The sequence below is a fragment of the Pseudorasbora parva genome, chromosome 11 (assembly GCF_024679245.1).
Source record: "Pseudorasbora parva isolate DD20220531a chromosome 11, ASM2467924v1, whole genome shotgun sequence".
Lineage (NCBI taxonomy): Eukaryota > Metazoa > Chordata > Actinopteri > Cypriniformes > Gobionidae > Pseudorasbora > Pseudorasbora parva.
In genome coordinates this window covers 15,249,474-15,272,864 of record NC_090182.1, presented here as the reverse complement: position 1 = coordinate 15,272,864, position 23,391 = coordinate 15,249,474, and the positions used below count along the sequence as shown (strand labels likewise).

Genomic DNA, 23,391 nt, shown 5'->3' with positions numbered 1-23,391 from the left:
TCTTTGTGTGTATTTTTAATAAACAGTGATAAAATAAATGTTGCATTTGTACCCGTTACATGCCACACACACTAAAAAAAAAACATCAGAAAGAAATTGTTAATTTGAATCTGTGGGTAAGTTTAGTAACTTTTGGGATTGTCCTCATTTCTAAAGACTCAAGGTCATTCTGACAAGGGCACTTCCCAGTTACCAAAAGTTTACACACTCAATAACTTTCCATTCACAGAACCCATTGCATCACTTCAGAGAAGAAAGATACTGTGGCTGGATTATTTAAGGTACTTGATTCATAGGAAATCTTCATAAAGTAGTAGCCTCAACCACTCTTTTCTGCATGTGTAGTTTGAGTCAGGGCATTCTATCAGACTGCAAAGAGCTTGTAATTGAAAGGGACCGTTTAGGATATTAAACATTAGATATAAGAATAAGGCATGCTTGTTTGAGAAACATTGTGTAGACTCTGTGCAATAAAATACAGGAAGGCATGTTAGAGAAACAGATCTGCTGCACAAGTATAAAATACAAAAGATGCTTTCATGCTGCTCATGATAAAGAATAATGTTGATGATTTGTTGATTTTGCATAAATTATTTAACACATGGCTGGTCTTGCACATGGGCCTGAAGCTGCAAGAGTCACACCTCAAGACAAATCAATGAAACAAAAAATACGTTTTTTTTCCTGTATTTAATTATGATGTAATTGCATTAAATACTGTATAGACTAATTACCTATAAAACAATAGTACATTTAACATACAACATAAAATGTAATGTTCAAATTTATGATTTTAAGGTAACCCTCTCCCTTAAACACTAAGGTAATTTCAACAATATTTTATGTAATTTTATATTGTTTGTTTGAACAAACAAAAGGAAATCCCGCACAATCAATACTTGCAAAAATCAGAAACTTTTTATTAGAAACGTTTCAGTCTCATGACCTTCAGTCTGTATAGATAGATAGATAGATAGATAGATAGATAGATAGATAGATAGATAGATAGATAGATAGATAGATAGATAGATAGATAGATAGATAGATAGATAGATAGATAGATAGATAGATAGATAGATAGATAGATAGATAGATAGATAGATAACTCAAAATCCATGACATTTAAAAAGTTAACAACCAATAATATACTCAAATTTAGATACACAAATACATATGTTTAAGTATCCATACACACAAGAAACTCTTCTTCAATACACTCACATTAAATAATGCTTCATCATCCATACCCATCGGTGATAAAGTCTGCAGATTAAAAATCCAAAACAACTCACTTCTCTATAAGAGCAATTCAATATCGCCTCCTCTAGAGGTGGCACACTCACTTTTTCAATCCCACAAAACCGTAAAGAAGACACATCATGATTAAATGAACAAAAATGAGCCGCAACCGGATAATTAACATATTTTCTTCTAATCGCACTCTTATGTTTACGAATTATTTGTTTTAATTGACGTGAACTGGGTGATGTTTTTCCAACATAAGACTACAGGTGTGCGATGGTAATTTTGCACATATTGTTTAGCCTATTTGAAAAAATTAAAAGTGCAATTTTGCGTCCATATATTGTATTGTTCTTGTCGAAGTTTATATGGGATTTATAAAGTCAATTACTTTTTCGAGAGAGTAATTATTACAAGTAATCTAATGACACTTTTAAAGATGTAATTAGTAGGCCTAGATCGCAATTACTTTTTTTAGAGTAACTTAGCCAACACTTAACTACACCACTAGGTGTCACTTTTCCCACGTCCATGGAGTAAGAAATCTCCAAACACTGATATAGCCTATTAAAATAAAACTAATAAACAGATCAGTCAGGCTGGAAGACCAGTTTGACCTCACTCTGAACAATAGCGGAGACTTGTCTGAGCCATGTCTAACTTCTTTCTATTATTACAGTAGCCTATGTATTCAAAAAGAAAAAAAATATTTTTGGCTAGCTAGATACATAATTAGTTACATAATCTGTTATCTTTTGGGGGGATCCAGTCTCAATGCTGTGTATGCGAGGTGAATTCAGGTTGGATGGGACACTTTCCCCCCTAGTCATCTCAATGGCAAAAAGTGTCCCAAACAACCTAAATTCACCCTATAAAGTAGGCCTAACACAACGGTGTTCTTGACAATTTACACAGTAGGCTATACGGGGTCGATATTGCTTAAACTACTTTAAATTGAAGCAGATACACACAATATTCGTCTATCAAGACAGATAGAAATAGGCATTTAAACAAAATGCGTTCAAATGAACAGCTAGTACCCTACTACAGCAGCGTCTTCATGAATATGCATCGACTAGATGAATATTCATGAGCTGAACAGGTGGAGGGTGGCACTGCTGCCGTTTAAAGGTGTGAGCGAATTATTTTTTGAACCAAGTTCCTTGTGGAATATCAAGTCATCAACTGACAACACGACGATTAACGTGGCTGGGTCAGTTTGGACAAAGTAGGATTAATTTTAAAATGACTTTCGTCAAATGCTAAACATTAGACCAGTTTATCTAGAGCGAATTATCACGTGGAAGAAACGGCAGCTAAACTTTTATCTTGAGGATTTTGCCTTCCTATGAGCCTACGAGTAGTGTTCTTGTATTCCTGAGGAATGAGATGAGATGAGGCCCTGTCATGGCAAACTTTTCTTCGTCGCGGGTTTTGTACTATGCGTGTTGATGTTAAACTCCTGGCACACATCAAAGTCAGGTGAGTGTCATCACCTTATGATGTGCCTGTGTGGATGGTCTCTAAATTAATCGGATTGGACATTCGGAATTTGCATTTATTTACAGTTTTTTTGTTGTTGTTGTTGTTGTTGTTGTTTTTGCCTGTTTTATGTTTGTCAATTTCTCTGAATTCAGTCTGAGGTAAATCAAATGCCAATGCTTGAGACTTTTTGAGAGATGGAAACCCTGTCATAGATACATAATTCAACTTTGAAAGTTGTGTAAACAGAAATATAAACCTTATAAATTAATTTAAATGTATGATATTTACATTTTTTAATGTTATATGGATGGGGTAAGTTAAGAAAAATAGCAAGCTTTGACATTTTAATAAAGAGATCCAATCCTCTTTTTAAAAGACTTACAAACCTTTGATGATCTAGGTCAGTTTGCTTCATTTAGGTTTAAGTAAGTAAGTAAAGTTTATTTACCACAAAGTGCATTCTGTCCGCTTGTCTCAAATTCATCTCTAGGGCAATAGAGAAATGCCCAGAGGAGGCAGGTTTATGTAGCAGTTTAGCCAACTGCTGTGAACATATTCAAGATATGACATACAGTTTAGCCAAGCAGCGTCCTCAAAATGGGCATTGGGCAAGTTCTCTATCACTGATAGCCACTGCTAAAGTTGCCTCTAAGCTGGGTGCGCACATTGTGCGATTTTTCTCTAAGACAAATTTTTAAAATCCTAAAAGATTCTGCTGATCCTGTGACGTTCACCGGCAGCCGATTAATAACCACTGCAATGAAATTCTGGAAGTGATTATATCTTTATCACGCCACTTTTTTGTGGGTGGGATATATTGGGCAGCAAGTGAACATTTGGTCCTCAAAGTTGATGCTAGTAGCCGGAAAAATGGGCAAGCGTAAGGATTTGAGCGAGTTTGGCAAGGGCCAAATTGTGATGGCTAGAAGACTGGGTCAGAATATCTCCAAAACTGCAGCTCTTGTGGTGTGTTTCCAGCCTGCAGTGGTCAGTATCTATCAAAAGTGCTCGAAGGAAGGAACAGCTGTGAACCATTGTCAGGGTCATGGGCGGCCAAAGCTCATTGATGTACGTGGGGAGCGAAGGCTGGCCTGTGTGGTCTGATCAAACACACAAGCTACTATAGCTTAAATTTCTCAAGACTTGAATGTTGGTTCTGATAAAAAGGTGTCAGAATATCAGAATATACAGTGCATTTCACTGTAATGTGTCAGGGTGCCTATGATGACCCCTGTACACTGACAACAGCACAACACATGTAACACCAGGATGCACTATCAAGAAGGCAAACCGGCAGTGTGACGCTTTGGGCAATGTTCTGCTGGGAAACCTTGTGTCCTGCCATCTACCACCTACCTTAGGACTGATGCAGACCGCACACCCTTTCATGAAAATGGAATACCATGTTGTCTGTGGCCACTTTCAGCAGGATAAAGTGCCCTGCCACAAATCAAAAAATGGTTCAGTAATAGTTTGAGGAGCACAACAACGGGTTTGAGGTGTAGATTTGGTCTCCCAATTCCCCTGATCTCAGTCCAATCAAGCATATGTGGGATGTGCTGAACAAACAAGTCGGATCCATGGAGGTCCCACCTTGCAACTTACAGGATTTAAAGGATCTGCTGCTAACATCTTGGTGCCAGATACCACAGCACTCCTTTAGGGGTCTAGTGAAGTCCATGTCTCAACGAGTCAGCGCTGTTTTGGCAGCAAAAGAGGGACCAAGACAATGCTCATAATGTTTTGCCCTCACAAGTTTTTGTACTGTGTGTATACATTTATTATGGTATGGAATGTCTCACCTGCATAACAGGAACTCATTCCAATCCTTTTTTTAGTTAAATCAAATAAAGGAAATACAATTATGCAAATTATATAAATGTAAGATGGAAAGCATATTTTGAAAAAGGTTACTTTCCTTAATAATGTTACGTCATAGACAAGGGAAGATGGTGCGAGGACTCAAGTGCATGGAAAATTATAATTTATTGACAAAATAAAACAAATACAAAACAAAACACCCACGAGGGGGCTAAATAGAACCTAAAACAAAAACATACCAAATGAAAATCGCAGGAGGAAGGGGAGACGCAAACATGAAACAAGGATCCAACACAGACTGGCACACACAAGGAGCTTATAAGGGCAAGGAATCAAGAGGGAACAGGTGGGAGAAATAAACACACTGTAAAAAAATATTTAGAAAAAAAGTTACCTGGTTGCCTTAAAATTTTGAGTTTATTGAAATTGAAATTTTGAGTTAAAACAATGAAAAAATTTTGAGATTCGACAACCTTTATTAAAATATTATTAAAAGATTTTTTTAAGCATATTGGGTAATTGTGTGTGTTTTATTTCTGATGATGCAGTGAAACATGCCAAATAGTGCTATTTTCATGATTTATCAATTTTTTTATGTGGTTCAGATTCAAAAATATTTTGAGTTTCTATTTATTAAACAAATTTCCTTCATTGTATCAACTCAAATTTTAAATTTCAATAAACTCAAAATTTTAAGGCAACCAGGTTACTTACTTTTTTAAGTTAAACCAACAAAAAACAACCAACATTTTTTACAGTGCACTAATCAGATAACAAGGAGGAGGGATCAGACAATGACAGGAGCACATGCTCAACTAACAAAAACCCACATGTGCACACAAGACAGGACAGGCATGTGACGAATAAGCCTTTATCTAGCCAAGTTATCCTGTGCTGTATATTACTCACAAATCTTATGATAGTTTGATCATCTCCATTCAGTTTTCACAGAATATTAGTTGTTTTCATGCCTTTTGCATAACATTGCACCATTTCATGATTTTCATTTCACAATGCATGAGAACTTTATAATGTGGAGCAACCTCTTTTAGTACTTTCCATTTATCCAAGTAGACCTGGCAAGCTTTTTAACAAACCTGTCTGAGATTGATATCAAGTTATCTAAAAAGACACACACAAAAAAAACTTTCTTTGAAAAAAAAAAAAATCTGAATGTTTATTGTAATGAAATCATACTGATAAGTCACTTTGGAACACAGTGTGCCAAATAACAACCACAACAACAAAGTGCAGCAACAAAGAGGAACTTCTGCAGCTCATCAACAGAGATGAGTATATAGTAACGTTACCATCTGTAGCAGAATTAATTCAACAACACTGCAGACTTCCTTAAAACTACAAACTACAACAAGCATGCAGCTTGGAGTGTCTATAGGCAGGCAGCAATTAAACATTTTGATATAAATTGCATATAAGGGCCTTCATCATATGTATTTATTTTTTTGTCCCATTTATATTTTCAAGGAACATATTAATTTCCATGAAATCAACATTGTTGCCATAAATCCTGTTGATAAAGTTTAACTTGTTTTGAGCCCAAAATCACTTTAATTCAAGATGATTGGTGTTCTATACTCCAGATAACTTGCCACTGCAGCTGCATTCGGCCTATGAGAGGTTACTGCAGGCAGAACACCGTGCTGAGGTCTTGTCAAAAGAGCTGCTTAAAGTGCTGGGTCAACTACAAAACCGCAGCATTCCTCTATCTAATCTCACAATCGGCAACTCTTCAGGTGAGTCCGAGCACTTTTCTTTCTGTAATATTTGTGTCTGTTCCATTATTTAGTATTTTATCTTCCTTTCAGCAATATTAGAAGAGAGAATCCTTGAGCGATTGTTGTCTTCACAGCCTAATGCTCTCGTCTACTTGCCTCACCTGAAAGAGCACAAAGACGGTCTGAAACCCATCGTTCACCTGGGGCAGCGTCGCTCTGGAGGTTTGTCTCCCATTATAACTCTTTGCGATTATACAAATGCAGTGCTTGCAAGTTGCAATGCAGCAATTTATTTTGATTTAAACATATTGTCTAAGTGTGTTAAACTTCTAATAATAAAAGAGGAAAAAATTGTCTACCCAGCTAACAAAAAGATTCTGTAAGAACGTATCACCAACATGCCCATTAAGTTATAACATATATTCTCTGAAATAACTGTAAAAAAAACAAAAACAAAACTTTTGTGGTTATGTGAATGTTGAAGGAAAATATTCCATTTTATTCCATTCCATTTTTATTTTGTAAAGGTAATGGGAACATTACTTTTGTTTTGAATGTTCTAAAACAAGTAGTAACATTTAAAACAAAAATGTTAGGCGGGCACCCAACAGAATTTTTCTGGTCAAAATATTACATGAAAGTATAAATAATGTTTTTGTGTAACTTTTTGAGAACATTATAAAAGACTTGATAACTTTAAATGTATGTTTTATTAACATTACTGGAAAAAATGTTAATAACTTTGAGAACCTTACTAGAAAGTTAGCTAAAGTTTTGAGAATGTTCCCTTAGCTGGGTTTATGTATGAAGTAGTGCTGTCAAACGATCAATCGCATCCAAAATAAAAGTGTTTTCATAATATATGTCTGTACTGTGTATAATTATTATGTATATTTAAATATACACAGATACATATTAACATGTACATACTGTATATAAATGTCTTAGGACCCACTTTATATTAGGTGGCCTTAACTACTATGTACTAACATTTGAATGAATAATTTGATACAAAGCACTTGTACATTGTACTTACATAAAATTAGCTGTATGTAATTACATCTGTAATTAATTTCTGTGCTTACGTTTATAAAAACCATTGACCCATCCCTTACCCTCAACCCTACCCTTAAAGAGGGGGTGAAATGCTGTTTCATGCATACTGAGCTTTTTACACTGTTAAAGACTTGGATTCCCATCCTAAACATAGACAAAGTTTCAAACACTAAGTTGGACGTTTGATGGAGTATTTCTGTGTCAAAAATACTCCTTCCGGTTTCTCACAAGTTTCGGAGAGTTTTTTTCGAGTATGGGTCCGCTTAACGTCGACAGAGCGGAAGGTCCTTGTATGGGCCGTACGGACTCTTCTCCCGGAAGGGTGCGCGCGCACGTGACTAGAGCAAAAGAGCAAATGCACGCCCCATAAACACTGCTCTCAAGGTGCAGATCCACTCGTCCGTGCAACACTTCTGTCACGCAGCGCTCCACTTTATTCCTATGGGTGACGTCAAACGACTTTAATGCGCCCGCACAGCATTCCAGGAAGGCAGCGCTGCATTTGAACCGTTTTGAATGCAGAAATGACAGAAGCGTCACAACATCACGCTGTGTCGAAATAGTGGCTCTCCACGGTCACTGCTGTCTCAGGACTTCACGAAATCAACAAGAAGTGTGTTTTTGACTGAGCAGTCTCAACGATAAAGGTTCACGGTCGTGCTTTGGAAGCAGGTGGTGAGTAAAACTGCTTCAAATGTCTATGTTGTTGGCTATCGTCGCGTAAGTAATATATATATCAATGGAGCATGCAATGTATGGTGTGTGTTTAAATATATTTGTTTAGCTGACCAATATGTCAGTTTGTTTATTGTAAAACCACCCAAACATAGGGGACGTTCTCACAAAGCGTGCTTCGTCATTCGAATGCGCTAACGGTTACTCCATTGTTGTTCTATGTATGACGTTACACTAGTCTGACGTGCAAAACCGTTTTGCTTGCTACTGCTAAGGTTTAGTCGCATACAATAGTCCATAAACCAAATCATGTCATCATATACCACAAGTAAAGACACACAAATGTTGACAGGCCACTAAATACAGAACATACCACAGAGACGGACGTCCTGCTGTTGCTGCTTCTCCTGTTCAATTTATTTCATCCTCCGCATCTGATTCTGGATCATATCTGTATCAGTTGAATCTGATTGATAGCCATGGTTTATTAGAGTAACGTTTTCTTTTCAATGCATGACGATGTCAGCTTTCAGATGCTCTCGTGCTGTAGCTGCGCGCTCGTGATTCTTTAGCTCCGCCCACTCGATACGCCTCCAAGCGCTCGTTTTTTTCCGGAAAGACTCTTTTATAAATATAATAAAACTAAAGACTTTTCGGAGATATGAAGCTTGCAATACTATTCTTTAGGTACTCAAGATTGACATGAGATTGACTGAAATTAAGTGTTTCATCCCCCCTTTAAACTTAACCACACCTATGCCTAACGTTACCCATATCTCACCTCAACATGAGCAAAAGTGTTGAAATACAATATGAACGCAACATTAACACATTTTTGATGTAAGTACATAGTAGTTAAGGCCACTTAATATAAAGTGAGGCCATTTGTTATATGAATAAATATTTAACAATTCTTATATTATATATTAAATCTCATGCATATGTGTATATTTATATATAAACATAATAATTATACACAGTAGTACACTGTAACAATAGTCCACTGCTGGCAAGAACAGTGTAATAATCCAGAACACAAACTGAAATCCAGTCAACACTGACTTTGACTTTGACTTATAGCAATGGAGTTCACCAACAATGGTTACAAGGACAATACTAGACAATGGAACAAGGAATGGAACAAGGCAAGGCTAAATACATACTAATGACTAAACAAGACACAACTGTGCACAATCAAGACAATGAACCAATGACAGAGCTAAACTGAGAACTCATGACAAAAACAACCAATGAGAATATAACACATGGGGGCAAGGGAATCATATGACAATGGAGCACATGGCAGGATCACATGACCAACAGGAACACATGAGAAAACCCAAAACCATGACATACACACACATATTATGTAAACACAAACTTTTATTTTGGATGTAGCACTAGAAGCTAAAATAAAAATCTCAAATTCACTAACTGCATACTACATTTTTGTTGCTCTTTTGTATCTTTATAATGACCTGTAGCTGCTGTTACAGTGAAGGTGGTTTTTATGCATTATTTAAATTCCTGATGCTTATTTCGTGTTATGAAAGCAGCATTTGTAATCAAAACCTAAGCCTAACTGAAACGTAAAAGTTTTGTTCTCCCTTGCAAGGCCTGCAAATCTGATGCCCTTTATTATATATTTTTATTGAATTTTTGAGCATATGTTTATTTTACTTTGTCAGTTATATTGTTTCTAATTGTTTTACACATACACAATATGTTCTGGAATAATTTTTTACTATTTTTTTATCACTGTGATGGAGTCAGCATAGACTGACATAAGCTTACACACGGTGTTTAAATGTTTCCGCAGTGTCCCTGGTGTTAGGAGTACCCACCGTGCACAGGCAGAAACAGAGTTATCTAGTGAACACACTCCAATCTCTTCTATTTGACCTTTCATCTGCAGAGAGGAAAGATATTGTCATTGTAGTCTTTGTTGCCGAGGTAACCCTTGACCTTTGCACTTTGTTCTCTTATATGCCACTTTCCCGGCTTTATCTGTTTTATTGCTCTGATAAGGCTGTATTAAACTTTATCAGTTCATTTCTCTTAACCTCTCTGTTTCCTTTGGTTTCTTTCTGAAGTTTAAATACTTGACATTTTTTGATAAACCTGTGACCCCAAACATAGATCCGTGGCCCTTAGCTTCGAGGATATGTATATGCTATCTATATGCTTTCTTAATTGACAATATTGCTCTTTTGGGAAAACAAACCAGAATATTGATCATATCTTACACTGTTTCCAAATTTCCAATATCCTGCCCACTAAAACCACCTGCCCCTGACTACCAGTAGCACTTAGCAAACCCTGGTTCACATAAATGAATGGCTATTGTTTATTTATAATTTTAAAGGAAAAAAGGAATGAGGTCTTTGCCCTAACTTAGAGTCTTTAATGCGGTGGTTGTATTAAATAGTTTAAAATAAATTCAGTTGTTTACAAAAAGGCACCTTTGCCTGAGCTGAACTAATTTGAACTTGTTGGCACAATTAATAATAAAAGTTGAAGCAGTGTCTAAGTGTGCTTAAATTGTTTTTCTTAGGTTCCGAACGCATCTAAACCTGCTTAATTTGCGTTTTTATCTCTGCACTTCTTCTTTTTGGGTACACTTTTCTTGGGCTTTTGTTCATTAAATGTGATTTGGTGTGTTGATTCTTCCTTCTTGATTTTAAACTTAATTTGAATTAATATCTACATATAATAATTATTGACAATATACACTACCATTCAAAATTTTGGGCTCAGTAAATTTTACTCACCATGGCTACATTTATTTGATAAATACAGTAAATACAGTAAAACAGTAACATTGTGAAGAATGATTACTATTTAAAATAACTGTTAAATGTAATTTATTCATGTGATTGCAAAGCTGAATTTTCAACATCATTACTTAAGTCCTTGATTTTTCAGAACTCATTCTGATTTGATGATCAAGAACCATTTCTTATTATTATCAATATTGAAAACAGTTGTGCTTTTTTGATGAATAAAAAAAATTAAGAATACAGCATTTATTTGAAATATAAATATTTTGTAACATATTTACAGTCACTTTTGATCAGATTAATGCATTCGTATTTGTCTTTCAAAAAACATTTGAATGGTACTGTTTTATTGTTCTTTTCACTGATATGTATTTCATTCTTCTCTTAGACAAATGCAACTTTGGTGAATGCTGTTGTACAGAGTGTACAGACCAAGTGAGTGTTTATTTAACAACTCCTCTGTTTCATTCAAGGTGTTCCATCTTTCTGTAAACTCACTGTGCAAGTAACTGATCACAAGTCCTTGTATTTTACTCTGTAGTCTCCCAGATGCTGTCAGTTCTGGAGTGATTGAGGTTATCTCTCCATCTCCTTACTTTTACCCAGACTTCAGTGACTTGAAGGAAACATTTGGAGACCCCAAGGAGCGAGTCAGGTTAGAGATTCACCAGTGATGTTGTGCAAATATGAACTGGAAATAGATTGTGTATTATTGTGAAGCATTTGTTTTATTGGTCACAGATGGAGGACCAAGCAGAACCTTGATTACAGTTTCCTCATGCTGTATGCGCGGTTTAAGGGCACATACTATCTCCAGGTAATAATGCGAAGACACTGCCATACAATTCATTGATAGCACTGTTTCATTGCTTTTATCATTCTGCATTTTTGCATATGTGTTTCAGCTAGAAGATGATATTGTAGCAAAGCAAGGATTCCTTGAATCCATGAAAACTTATATAAATCGAGTGCTTTCCGAGGAGTGGCTTTTCCTGGAGTTTTCCCAGCTGGGATTCATTGGTAAGTGTCTTGTCCTCTCCATTCGTTCTCTTCAACCATTTCTGTTTGATCAGTTGTTTCATTCATGCATGTTTTGTAATTTGAACATTTGGACCATGGTTTCATTACAAAATAGTTGTAAATTGTTATCAATGCAAATTTATAGTCTTAATGTTTACTAGCAATAAGATTTATTTTGAAGTGACCATGGCCTAATGGTTAGAGAGTCAGACTGGTAACTTAAAGGTTGCAGTTTCGATTCCCAATACCACCAGAAAAATGACTGAGGGGCATTGAGCAAAGCACCTAACCCCTAATCGTTCCCCAGGTGCCACAGCAAAAATGGCTGCTCCTGGTGTGTGTGTCCATGGTTTGCACTGTGTGTTTGTGTTCACTACTCCTAATATGTGTGAACTAACTTAGATGGGTTAAATGCAGAGGACAAATTCCGAGTTTGAGTTGCCATACTAGGCCTTCACGTGTCACTTTCACTTTTATTAGGCAGTCAGAAGAGGGTCAAAAATTGAAAGGAAATCAAAAGAACAATTCTGTTACATACTTTCGATTATTTGAATCGTTTTTTTAAATCAACCAGAATCTTTCATCCTTGCATCAGGTTTGAACGAACATTGCTAATGTCTCTAAGGTCCATATATACTGTTTTCTATGATTAAATCTGTGAAACTATGTGTGTCCTAGCATGAATTTAAACATGATTTTTCATGTTCCAGGCAAGCTTTTTCGCTCATCAGATCTGCCACTGATTGTGGAGTTCATCCTGATGTTCCACAAAGACAAGCCGATTGACTGGCTGCTTGATCACATCCTGTGGGTTAAAGTGTGTAACCCAGAGAAAGACTCAGTAAGTTTGGGTATAATATATAGAGTATATAATACACTCACCTAAAACATTATTAGGAACACCTGTTCAATTTCTCATTAATGAGGTTATCTAATCAACCAATCACATGGCAGTTGCTTCAATGCATTTAGCGGTATGGTCCTGGTCAAGACAATCTCCTGAACTCCAAACTGAATGTCAGAATGGGTGATTTAAGCAATTTTGGACGTGGCATGGTTGTTGGTGCCAGACGGGCCACGGTCTGAGCATTTCACAGAAAACATCCCCCACACCATTACACCACCACCACCAGCCTGCACAGTGGTAACAAGGCATGATGGATCCATGTTCTCATTCTGTTTACACCAAATACTTACTCTACCATCTGAATCTGGGATTTTCACGCACAAGCATTTCAAGGGTTTACAAAGAATGGTGTGAAAAGGGAAAAACATCCAGTATGTGGCAGTCCTGTGGCCGAAAATGCCTTGTTGATGCTAGAGGTCAGAGGAGAATGGGCCGACTGATTCAAGCTGATAGAAGAGCAACTTTGACTGAACCACTCGTTACAACCAAGGTATGCTGCAAAGCATTTGTGAAGCCACAACACGCACAACCTTGAGGCGAATGGGCTACAACAGCAGTAGACCCCACCGGGTACCACTCATCTCCACTACAAATAGGAAAAAGAGGCTACAATTTACACAAGCTCACCAAAATTGGACAGTTGAAGACTGGAAAAATGTTGCCTGGTCTGATGAGTCTCGATTTCTGTTGAGACATTCAGGTGGTAGAGTCAGAATTTGGTGTAAACAGAATGAGAACATGGATCCATCATGCCTTGTTACCACTGTGCAGGCTGCTGGTGTAATGGTGTGTTGGATGTTTTCTTGGCACACTTTAGGTCCCTTAGTAGCAATTGGGCATCGTTTAAATGCCACGGCTTACCTGAGCATTGTTTCTGACCATGTCCATCCCTTAATGACCACCATGTTCTCGTCCTCTGATGGCTACTTCTAGCAGGATAATGCACCATGTCACAAAGCTCGAATCATTCCAAATTGGTTTCTTGAACATGACAATGAGTTTACTGTACTAAAATGGCCCCCACAGTCACCAGATCTCAACCCAATAGAGCATCTTTGGGATGTGGTGGAACGGGAGCTTCGTGCCCTGGATTTGCGTCCCACAAATCTCCATCAACTGCAAGATGCTATCCTATCAATATGGGCCAACATTTCTGAAGAATGCTTTCAGCACCTTGTTGAATCAATGCCATGTAGAATTAAGGCAGTTCTGCAGATGAAAGAGGGTCAAACACAGTATTAGTATGGTGTTCCTAATGATCCTTTAGGTGATTGTGTATGTATATATATATATATATATATATATATATATAATTTTTATAAAAAAAATATTTTTTTGCTCTTTAATAAGATTGATATAAGGCATTTCATTGTTTATTGTTATAATTTTTTATAATTATTTTCATAGAAACACTGCAGTGATGAGAAGGCCCGACTGAAGAGAACTTACAAACCTTCCTTGTTTCAGCATGTCGGTTTGCATTCCTCACTACCTGGTAAAATACAAAACCTAAAGGTAATTTAAATGTCCACTTCCTTGTATGTTGGCTAGTTGCCAAGGCACAATTTATAATTTAGTTTAACTTTATTTACTAAACTAACTTAAACTAAATAAAAATGAATACAAATTAAAATGGAAAATATAAGAATAAAAACTAATAGTATAAGAAGCATTTCTAGTAGACTAGTGGCTATCTACTTAACCACCAACAGTAGTAGAGGTCTGTTGGCCTAGACGACAGCTTATCTACATTGCAAACATGACATTTACATTATTTATATTAGCATATTTTAAAGGTAAAGTGTGCATTTCTGCTGTGCCAATGGCACCAAAACGAGACATAATATATTATGTTTTTGTTTTTATTTTTTGCTATCTATTTAGCGAAGTCACTCTATAAATGTAATTCTCTATGGAAAATAAATTGGACTAGGAGGTAGAATTTTAACCAGAGGCCTTCAAGCCTTGTCATGAGCTGTTTTCAAAATCGCCCCAATACCCTCATTCACTATTCACTACATTAGTCCACTAACATAGTCCACTTGAAGGAGTGAATTAAAATGAGTGAGCAAATTCAGATATTGAGTGCGCCGGAAAGGCTGCTACTTTTGCGTAGTTTGTGCTTGATGTTTAATAATCATTTGAAACTGTCATGTATAAAACTTAATTAAGCAATATAATAATCAATTAAAAAGAAATGTATACCTGTATGATATTATTCTGTATACATTGGACAAGCACTTTAACGGATTCAGCTGTGGGTTCCATCTTCTGTCGAGGCACGGGAATTCATTCAGCATGACCCTCACAGTGCATTATGGGTATTCTCAAGCGTAGAGTGTACATCGGTATTACGCTCGTTATGGTGCATTATGGGATTAAATGAGCAAAACGTCCACAGTGGTTTCGGACACCACTACCAATGGCTATCCCCTCAGATAGAGGCCTATGTATGGGGTGATTTCGGACACAGCCCTCAAGACCCACTAACCTGCAGAGTTTATATCCAGTCTGCTTCAGCTTACCTGCATGTGACCGGTAGAGCTCATGAAGAGCTTGAAAAGCTGGTTCAGGTGTGTTTGTTTAAAGATGAGTGGAGCATGGTTGAAAACCTCTGATTTTAATGTCTAAATGTATTACACACTTCACCTTTAAAGAGACAGTACCATTAAAAGTGCAGCAATACAAAGTTCCAAATGTGTCCAGAAAAAATTGTACAAGCTAGTATAAATTGATTTTGACTTGAGTTTCCTGTGCTCTTTCCATGATGCCTATGTAGAGAGTAAATCGCTCGCTTAGATCCCATTTCAGCCCATTCACACCAACAATAATAATTACTTGAGCTGCCACACCAGCGGACGATATCGTTCTGTTTATTCTAAGCGCATGCTTGACTGCCACTTTAAATGCTCGAGCACATTACTGCAGAATAGAAACTGATTGGTTGTCAATGTTTAACTGTCGTTCATCAGCTGAAAAAAGATCTGAAAGTGATTCCAACAATATTGTTTCTCTGTGTCTCAATATCGTTCTAGCTGTGGTGTGAACTCTGTAATTTATTAATACTGAGAACGATTTTTAGAACTTTAGGCTATCTTTATAGTTACATCCTTGGTGTTATCGGGCCTTTAGGACTAGGGATGGGTACCGAAAACCGGTATTAAACGGGCCCCGGGGGTGAATTTTGAAAAACCGTTGTATCGATAAGCTCGGACGTTATCGGTTCTGCTGTCGGTACTTTAGAAAATACACGTGACGAGAGAAAGAGAGAGAGAGAGCGCCGCACAGCCGAGGACAGAACCAAACATTCAAACATAGCCTGGTGACGCTTTAGATCTGTGATAGTCTGATTTTATTTTAGATTTTGTCTTCCAAAGATTATAATAATATTTATGTCTAGCGCAACTTAATTCCCCTTGCAGCAGTAGCCTACGCTGCCATTTCTCCCTAAAACTCAAACCTAATGACAGAATCAGCACGATTAGTGATTGTTGTAAAATACAGTCTAGCTACTGTTGGTAAATTGTGGGATGCGTTTAATAATAAAAAGAGCGATTAAAAGCACAAAAATGTCCGCAAGAGATAGTTCCCAAGTCGGCGCGCGCTCTGAAACAGCCCGCAACGAGACGAGCAAATTACACTTTCGGTTTCACACTCGCGTCTAAACGATCAAATGTACACAAACATCTATGTCAAAATGACTGGCTTGGAGAGTCTCTTAAACACAACACAGTTTGTGTCTAAAATGGACGTTGTTATTATGGATATAGTCGGGAGAAAATGTAGTGCATCTTCCCATTATCAGTCGCCTATAGATCTGCACATCTGTCTTAAAGAGGCAGCGGTGTAAATAAACATGCTGACGAATTATTGCGAATGAAACAACCAAATGCAAAGAGAAAATCACTCACAGCTCTTAAATGAATAACTTCAGCTTTAATAAGCATTATTTTGGCTATTTATGATTAACAGTGTTATTTTACATTTGATTACTAGAATTCTTCCTGAAATGAAAGCACTGCATGTGTAGGCTGTGTATTTTTGTTAATTGTGTGTGTGTGTGTGTGTTTATATTATATATATATATATATATATATATATATATATATATATATATATATATATATATATATAAATAAATAAAATCTCAAAAAGTACCGATAAGAATACCGTTAAAGTACCGGACCGATAAGCAGTATCGGTAAGAGTAGTAATACCGTTAAAACCTTAACGATACCCATCCCTATTTAGGACTGCCTGTGTTGGCAATGTACAGCAAGGCATCTTACCAGGTTTTGGAACAGAGCTTATGTCTTTGTCTGTATTTATGTCATATGCAGGATAAAAACTTTGGGAACCAGGTGCTGTTTAAAGGCCACAGTAATAACCCATCTGCAGAAATCAGCAGCAGTCTGGAGAAATATCAGTCTCACTCTCTGGAGAGAGCTTACAAAGGAGAGGACTTCTTCTGGGGCCTCACACCCAAAAAAGGAGATTATGTCCTCATCACGTTTACCAAGTCTCAAGCTGTGAAAGGGTGAGACACAGCCAAAGGACATTAATTTGATGAGCATACATACATTCACACTGATACAAGCAATCTTGCTCAAATTCTAGTTTGTCTTTCAGGTAAATTTTTGGTAAACTATACCTTTATCTATGGGCATTGTAAATATCTCTTTAGTTGGATATGTAAATATAGAAGTAAATACCCTGTGGTAATGTAAATGTACCCAGCTGTCTGCTCGAGTGCCTTTATATATAAGTAAGTTTGCCCTGCTGAAAAAAAAAATTAACAAGTGTTTTCTGTTAAGCTCCTCTGAGCAAGACATTCAATACAGCCCGTCTTTGTCCAGGATATATATTGTTTAATTCCCCTAAATGTGTCATGAACTGTTTTTTTTTTTTGTTTTATACTGTTGTGTTGTCTGAGGTCAACTAATGACATTTCTGTGTTTTTTACATTTAAAAACATCATAACTAATAAGTAATAGGCTATTTTCTACACTGGGTTTCAGTTCACATGAGGGAGGGATTGTTTTGAAAGCGGCAACCGGAATGATTCTCTCGACCACAGGGCTCGTAAACGTCTTTATCAAACAAACACAATGATTTATTTCTCATCCACCCGCGATTGATTGGAATATTATTTCTGTATTACATGTTTACAAATTATTCCGCAGTGAAATAAAGCGAACACACGTAAGCTGGAACTTTCATTAAAAATAAATGAAGTATCACACATTCCTAATATTATGATCCGAAGGCAGCGACTGTGTTCTTCCACAATATCTTGCTATCTTCTTCCATATTGTTATTGATGCTGGCTAGTGATCCGAACAGCTCCATGAGTCGGTGTTGGCGCGGTACTGAACCACACGTTCTGTAGAGGTCTGTTTCGTCGCGCGATAATGTAAGGATGAAGCACATCCATTTTCTGGTGCCTATAAAAGTTTTTCTTTGACTAAAAGGGAAGTTTTCAGCTCTGAATCTTTTGACTGCATCTTTTGACAATGAGTGGCATAATGAACCCTGAGAAATTCCTGGCTTTTTAAACAAATAAAAAAGATAGAGAAATAATAAGTTGTTTAAATTGTACACAACTTTACACATAACAAAACCACCTGTTCATTTAGTGTAGTTTGTGACTACAGTCATCAGTTTAAAGGTTCTGATTAAATACAAGTTAAACTCTATCAACAGCATCTGTGGAATGAGGAACATTTCGACATTTCGAAAAAATATGTTAACACAAATGGACTTATAATGAAACTTCCACTGACTGATTAAACATATTTATCAATTATTTTCCACTCACTTACAGGTACCTTTTTCGGTCTGGCAATATCGAGACAAATGGTGACAGGTTTTACAACACAACTGTGGAGGTGCTCCCTACTAATGTAAGTGTCATACCAACACGTTTCTGTCAAATTACATTATCAATGTTTAAAACAGTTCTGTGAACAATTTTTGTGGAAAACATTATCTTCAGGATTCTTTAATGAATTTAAAGTTCAAAATAACAGCATTCATTTGAAAGAGAAATCTTTTGTAATCTTAAAAATGTATTTACTGTCACTTTTGATCTTTTTAAAGGAAACTGTAATCAAATGTAAAATATCACTGCATTTTATTAATAAAATATATATTATACATTACCAATGTAGTACTAGTCACTAAAGTTATTCTGTCTAGAACGGCACGTCATTTTTTTTTGATTAACGTTATCATAGAGATGCATCAGCAAAATCTGCTGTCACTTTAAGATTCAATATACTGTTACATGCGTGTTCATCTTTTTTTTCAACTGTTTTAAGACATAACCGACTGTTTACGAGAATATTTTGACATATTTTTGTGTGTAAGTGTCTGTTTGTGTGCTGTGCAAAAAGACGAGGAAGAGAACTCATTATCATGCATTATTCACTATGAGAACCCATGTTTGCACAAGCACAGAAAACAGCGCACAAGTCTTTTGAGCTTGAATGGTTTAAATCACATAAAAATGTGCACACACGAACCAATAAGCGGAATCGGAAAGAGTGTTTCTATCAAATCACTGGTTCTGGGCAATTTGGAACCGGCTCAAAAATAGAACCGGTTCTCAATACCCATCCCTACCACCCACTCCCATGAATCATTGTACATGGCATAATTAAGTCTTCCTTCAATAGTTTTATATTTTGTTGTGTTCATTTGATTACTTTATTCAATGTGGTTCATGGCACTGTAATTCATTTCCTAATAAAAGATGTTAAGCATAGTCTCTCTCTTTTTTTTGTTGGCATTCATCTCAGAGCTGACTGGTTGGTTTGCTTTTTTGACGAGTCTTTTGAAATCCTTTAAATTCTTTGAAATCCCTAAATACTTCCAGAACCAGTGCCTCAGAAAAAAAGGGCGGTTTTCAGTTTGTTTAGTATGGGCTGTTTGTGTAAGATATATAGGTATATACAGTAGCTTTAGACGTTGCCTTGTATGTTGGGACGTAGTAGACTACACCCTTTATCTCTCTGTACATGTGTCTTCATTTGCTTGCAGTAAAGGAGTCTTGCTCCTTTGTTTGCTAGACACCCGTATAAACACAGAAAAAAAAACAGAAAGCTGACACCCAAAAACAAATTTGTGGCTTTGCATCATTTGAGATCTCGTTAAAGTTTCAACGTTACCTCAAACCTGCTAGAATAGGATTTGTGTACATACTTCCTGATACGGACACCCTATTAATTCATTTGCACCGAAGTACAAAGTGCTAACTGGTACATGTCTGTCTATTTTACAGAACTCTGTGAAAGAGAAGGTGGAGAGAGGAGAATTATCCTGCTGTAAACCCTCATCCGATGGCTTTGTTGAGATAGGTACACAACCATCATTAATCTCCTATTTCTTTTTTTCTTTTCTTGCCGTTTTTTCTGTCCCTCAATTGTAAGTTTGCATAAATACATTTGTTTGTCAGTGGACCAAAGACGTCATGAGTAATACATAGTAAAAAATGTAATACTAGTCAGATATTAGTGTTATCAAGTTAAATGTGATGATAATAACAGGAAACTCTAGAAAGAGTTGGCCACCGAGTACTGCATATCTGTTAACACAAGCTGTAGGGTTGGTTATTAAAAACCGGTTCTTATTCAAAGCTGGTTCAGTGTTTTGTTTTTTCCATAATGGTTCTGAATGATTTCCATGACGTACTGTTTCATTAACAGTTCTTGATTGTCTGCATTTTTGCCTGGAAGCTATGACACTATGTATTGCCTGAATCTCTAGCACCATGGCAAAAGAAATAAGAAATGTTAAGGTTTCCTTTTTAGCTTTCCGTTTTGAGAGAACTTGAGAACGCTGTCAAATTATACTCAATAAATAAGGCAGCAACACTTATTTGTATTGCATTGTCCACATCAGTAGCCAACAACAAGCATACAGTGTAGTCCAATTCAGAATTACTCCTATGAGCCATGTTGAATAAATTGGCCAAATACTTTTTTGTTTCACTTATTTGCTGAAACAGTCATTGTTCTCACTCACTAAAATGCAAGTCATTACTTTTGTTGTTTCAATAAACAAAGGATGTTTACTTGCACTACAATTTTAAATGATTTTTAGGAAGACATGATATTTATTAAGCAAGGATGCATTAAATTGATTCAAAATGACTGTAAAACGTTTATAGTATTAAAAAAGATTTATATTTCAAATAAATGCTGAACTTTCTATTCGTCAAAGAATCCTGAACATGAAGCAGCACAACTGTTGGTGAGCATAGAGACTGCCCCAAACTTTTGTAAATATACTTGAAGCTTGTAAAACTTAAATTAGTCAATATTTTTTGTTCTCTAAAAGACTTTATAGGATCATTAATGGAACATTAAGTAACTGCAAGAACCAGCTACATTTCTTAATTTTATTATGAACTACTGAGTTGCTAGTTTCATGACGACAAGGGTTATGACCATATCATTGCCATGACATTGTATTTTATGACTGTTGATGATCAAACAAGGTTATCAAACTCTATTTGTCGCTAACTGATCAGTAACGTGAGCTAGTATAAATGTGTGTGTCTGTAATACACACACTCTCTCGCTTCGATTGTATCCCTCCGGGCAAACCACAGTAAAAAAATGTGAGCACAAAAAGTGGTTATGTAAAAATGTAAGGCCACTGTTAAGGATACAGCGTTTTTCATAAAATGTAAATTGAAAGAGGCCAAGATTACCATGTACTTTACGATGAGATGTTATCAATATTTGTGTTTGTAGGTTCTTTCAAGAATGGAGTGGCAGATGGAGACGTGGATAAAGCATTAGGAGAATTAGCAGCCATGAGACTTCTGGTTCACTCAGATTCTGACGTCTGGGTTCTTCTCAGTGAGGTAAACCACATTCACATCATCTATATATAACCTTTAGAAACAGGCCTCACTAAACTGGGAAGGGCTTGAGCTATCAATCTCTTAATTCGAGAATGCTCACATGAGTCATGTGAGCATTCTCGAAATATGAATAACGCTAACATGAAACACTATTACACAGAAATATAGTCCAAACCCAATTTTGTTGACATATCTCCAGGGAAATTAACAATGGAAACTGGTTTGTTAGCACATAGGTATGTGAGGTTTTCTCCCTTACAGTAAATCTAATTATGTGATGGAGAGGTGATAAATCATCTGTGTGATGAACAAATCCAGTCAAGTACTCGTAGGACTTGTCAGGGTGGTTTATTGAGTCTTTTTGGCTGCTTACTGTATATGCTCCAGCAGTTAATTCAAAGATTAAACAGGTTACTTCCTGAAATGACAGTTAGGAACTTCACTTCATGCTTGATTGTGCCTTTGAGTTTTAACATGTTTCTTTCAGTTTTCCTTAATTTTTTTGCCTTTTTATAACCACTGAATTAGGTCAAAATTGTTACTTCCCTGGTTTCACAGACAAGGCTTGAGTTTATTCCCAGACTAAAATGCATGTTTGAGCTGTTTTAACTGAAAGCTACCTGAACTGACATATCTTCAAATATGTCAGTGCCACTGTTTTTACTCAAGACGACGCACAGCAGTAATGAAAGGCATATTTATAAAAGATACTTAAATGTACTAATTGAACTAATCCTGGTTTAATTCATGGCCTATCTGTGAAACCCGGCCTTTATTTATTACATTTGTGAATAACAAAGTTGCAGTTAAATTGGAAAAGAAACAAAAATATAGTTTTTTTAGTTTGATCTTTAGTTTATTTTAACATCTAAACACTTAAAATTAAGATTCCTGTAATTTAACCAAGAGTATGATATTTTCTCAAAAACAGAAAATGTTGTCTACTTTTTTAGTTAAGAGATCAACCCAACGACGCTTAACAAATGAAAGAACGAGCATCTCTGTCATCCGTTCTCTGTACTTTAATTTGCATATGTTTTGCAAACTTCCTGGCAATTCATTCACAGTATTTCAGCAGATGGATTGAAATTATTCCAAAGATGTTGATGACATTAGAAAAGTTTAGTTATTATTATTCACCATTTTATTGGCATTTTAGCTCTGGGTAACTGTAACTAGTCCTATTCTTGTTTATTCATTTGAGAAAGACTCCGCCAGTTTCAATAGCCTTGTTTTCAGTTGTGACACTGTATCTAAGGTTTGCTTAAAAGTCACGTCTCTCTCTTTGACAGATCTTTATTAAAGTTTGATGAGTTGAGGAGAGAGGAGAAACTTGAGCCATGTGGTAACATGTAATACCCCCGCTGCTTTGGACGGCAGCGCACGCTGCTGGTCTGGAAAGGAACCTCCCTATGCTTGAAGAATTGTGATAGCTGTGTGCCATCTTGAGGTGCAATGGAAAACTCAACAGTTACAGGATGTTTCCCTCATCAATGTGAGCAAAGTTTTTACACTGTTGTTTGTTTATTGTGGTTTTGTTTGTTTGGTCTATTTTTGTGTAAATTATTATTATTTTTTTTATGTATTGTTTTGTGTTGCAAAAACAATCGGTTAACATGTTATCTGACCATAATTTATATTAAATTAAATTTTACCTAAATTTTAATAAATGCCATTAACACCAACTGTTTTCAACTGTTCATCATTATGTGTCCTTTTCTGCTGATACAATATTCTTGTTTATTTTATTATGTTTTTCATTTCCAGTGGAATTGCATAGATAAGAACAATTTCCTA

General features: G+C 36.2%; 1 protein-coding gene across 1 annotated transcript; it reads left to right on the top strand.

Moving 5' to 3' along the window:
• The first annotated feature begins 2,355 nt into the window (after positions 1 to 2,355).
• Positions 2,356 to 23,261, top strand: zgc:154054 (Alpha-1,3-mannosyl-glycoprotein 4-beta-N-acetylglucosaminyltransferase B-like). The gene is made up of 15 exons (XM_067456494.1): positions 2,356 to 2,724; positions 6,150 to 6,302; positions 6,375 to 6,506; positions 9,835 to 9,968; positions 11,184 to 11,230; positions 11,337 to 11,450; positions 11,537 to 11,612; positions 11,701 to 11,815; positions 12,526 to 12,656; positions 14,130 to 14,237; positions 17,063 to 17,259; positions 18,547 to 18,625; positions 20,005 to 20,080; positions 21,482 to 21,594; positions 22,887 to 23,261. The coding sequence occupies exons 1-15, from the start codon at positions 2,637 to 2,639 to the stop codon at positions 22,902 to 22,904; spliced, it is 1,581 nt and encodes a 526-aa protein (XP_067312595.1). The 5' UTR covers positions 2,356 to 2,636; the 3' UTR covers positions 22,905 to 23,261.
• The last annotated feature ends 130 nt before the right edge of the window (positions 23,262 to 23,391 follow it).

What these genes read in the sequence shown, in the direction of transcription:
- zgc:154054 (XM_067456494.1), top strand. Translation starts at nt 2,637, where the DNA reads ATGAGGCCCTGTCATGGCAAACTTTTCTTCGTCGCGGGTTTTGTACTA. An exon ending in CTGGCACACATCAAAGTCAG is followed by an intron (nt 2,725 to 6,149) that starts GTGAGTGTCATC and finishes TCTATACTCCAG; the next exon opens with ATAACTTGCCACTGCAGCTG. An exon ending in CGATGGCTTTGTTGAGATAG is followed by an intron (nt 20,081 to 21,481) that starts GTACACAACCAT and finishes TTGTGTTTGTAG; the next exon opens with GTTCTTTCAAGAATGGAGTG.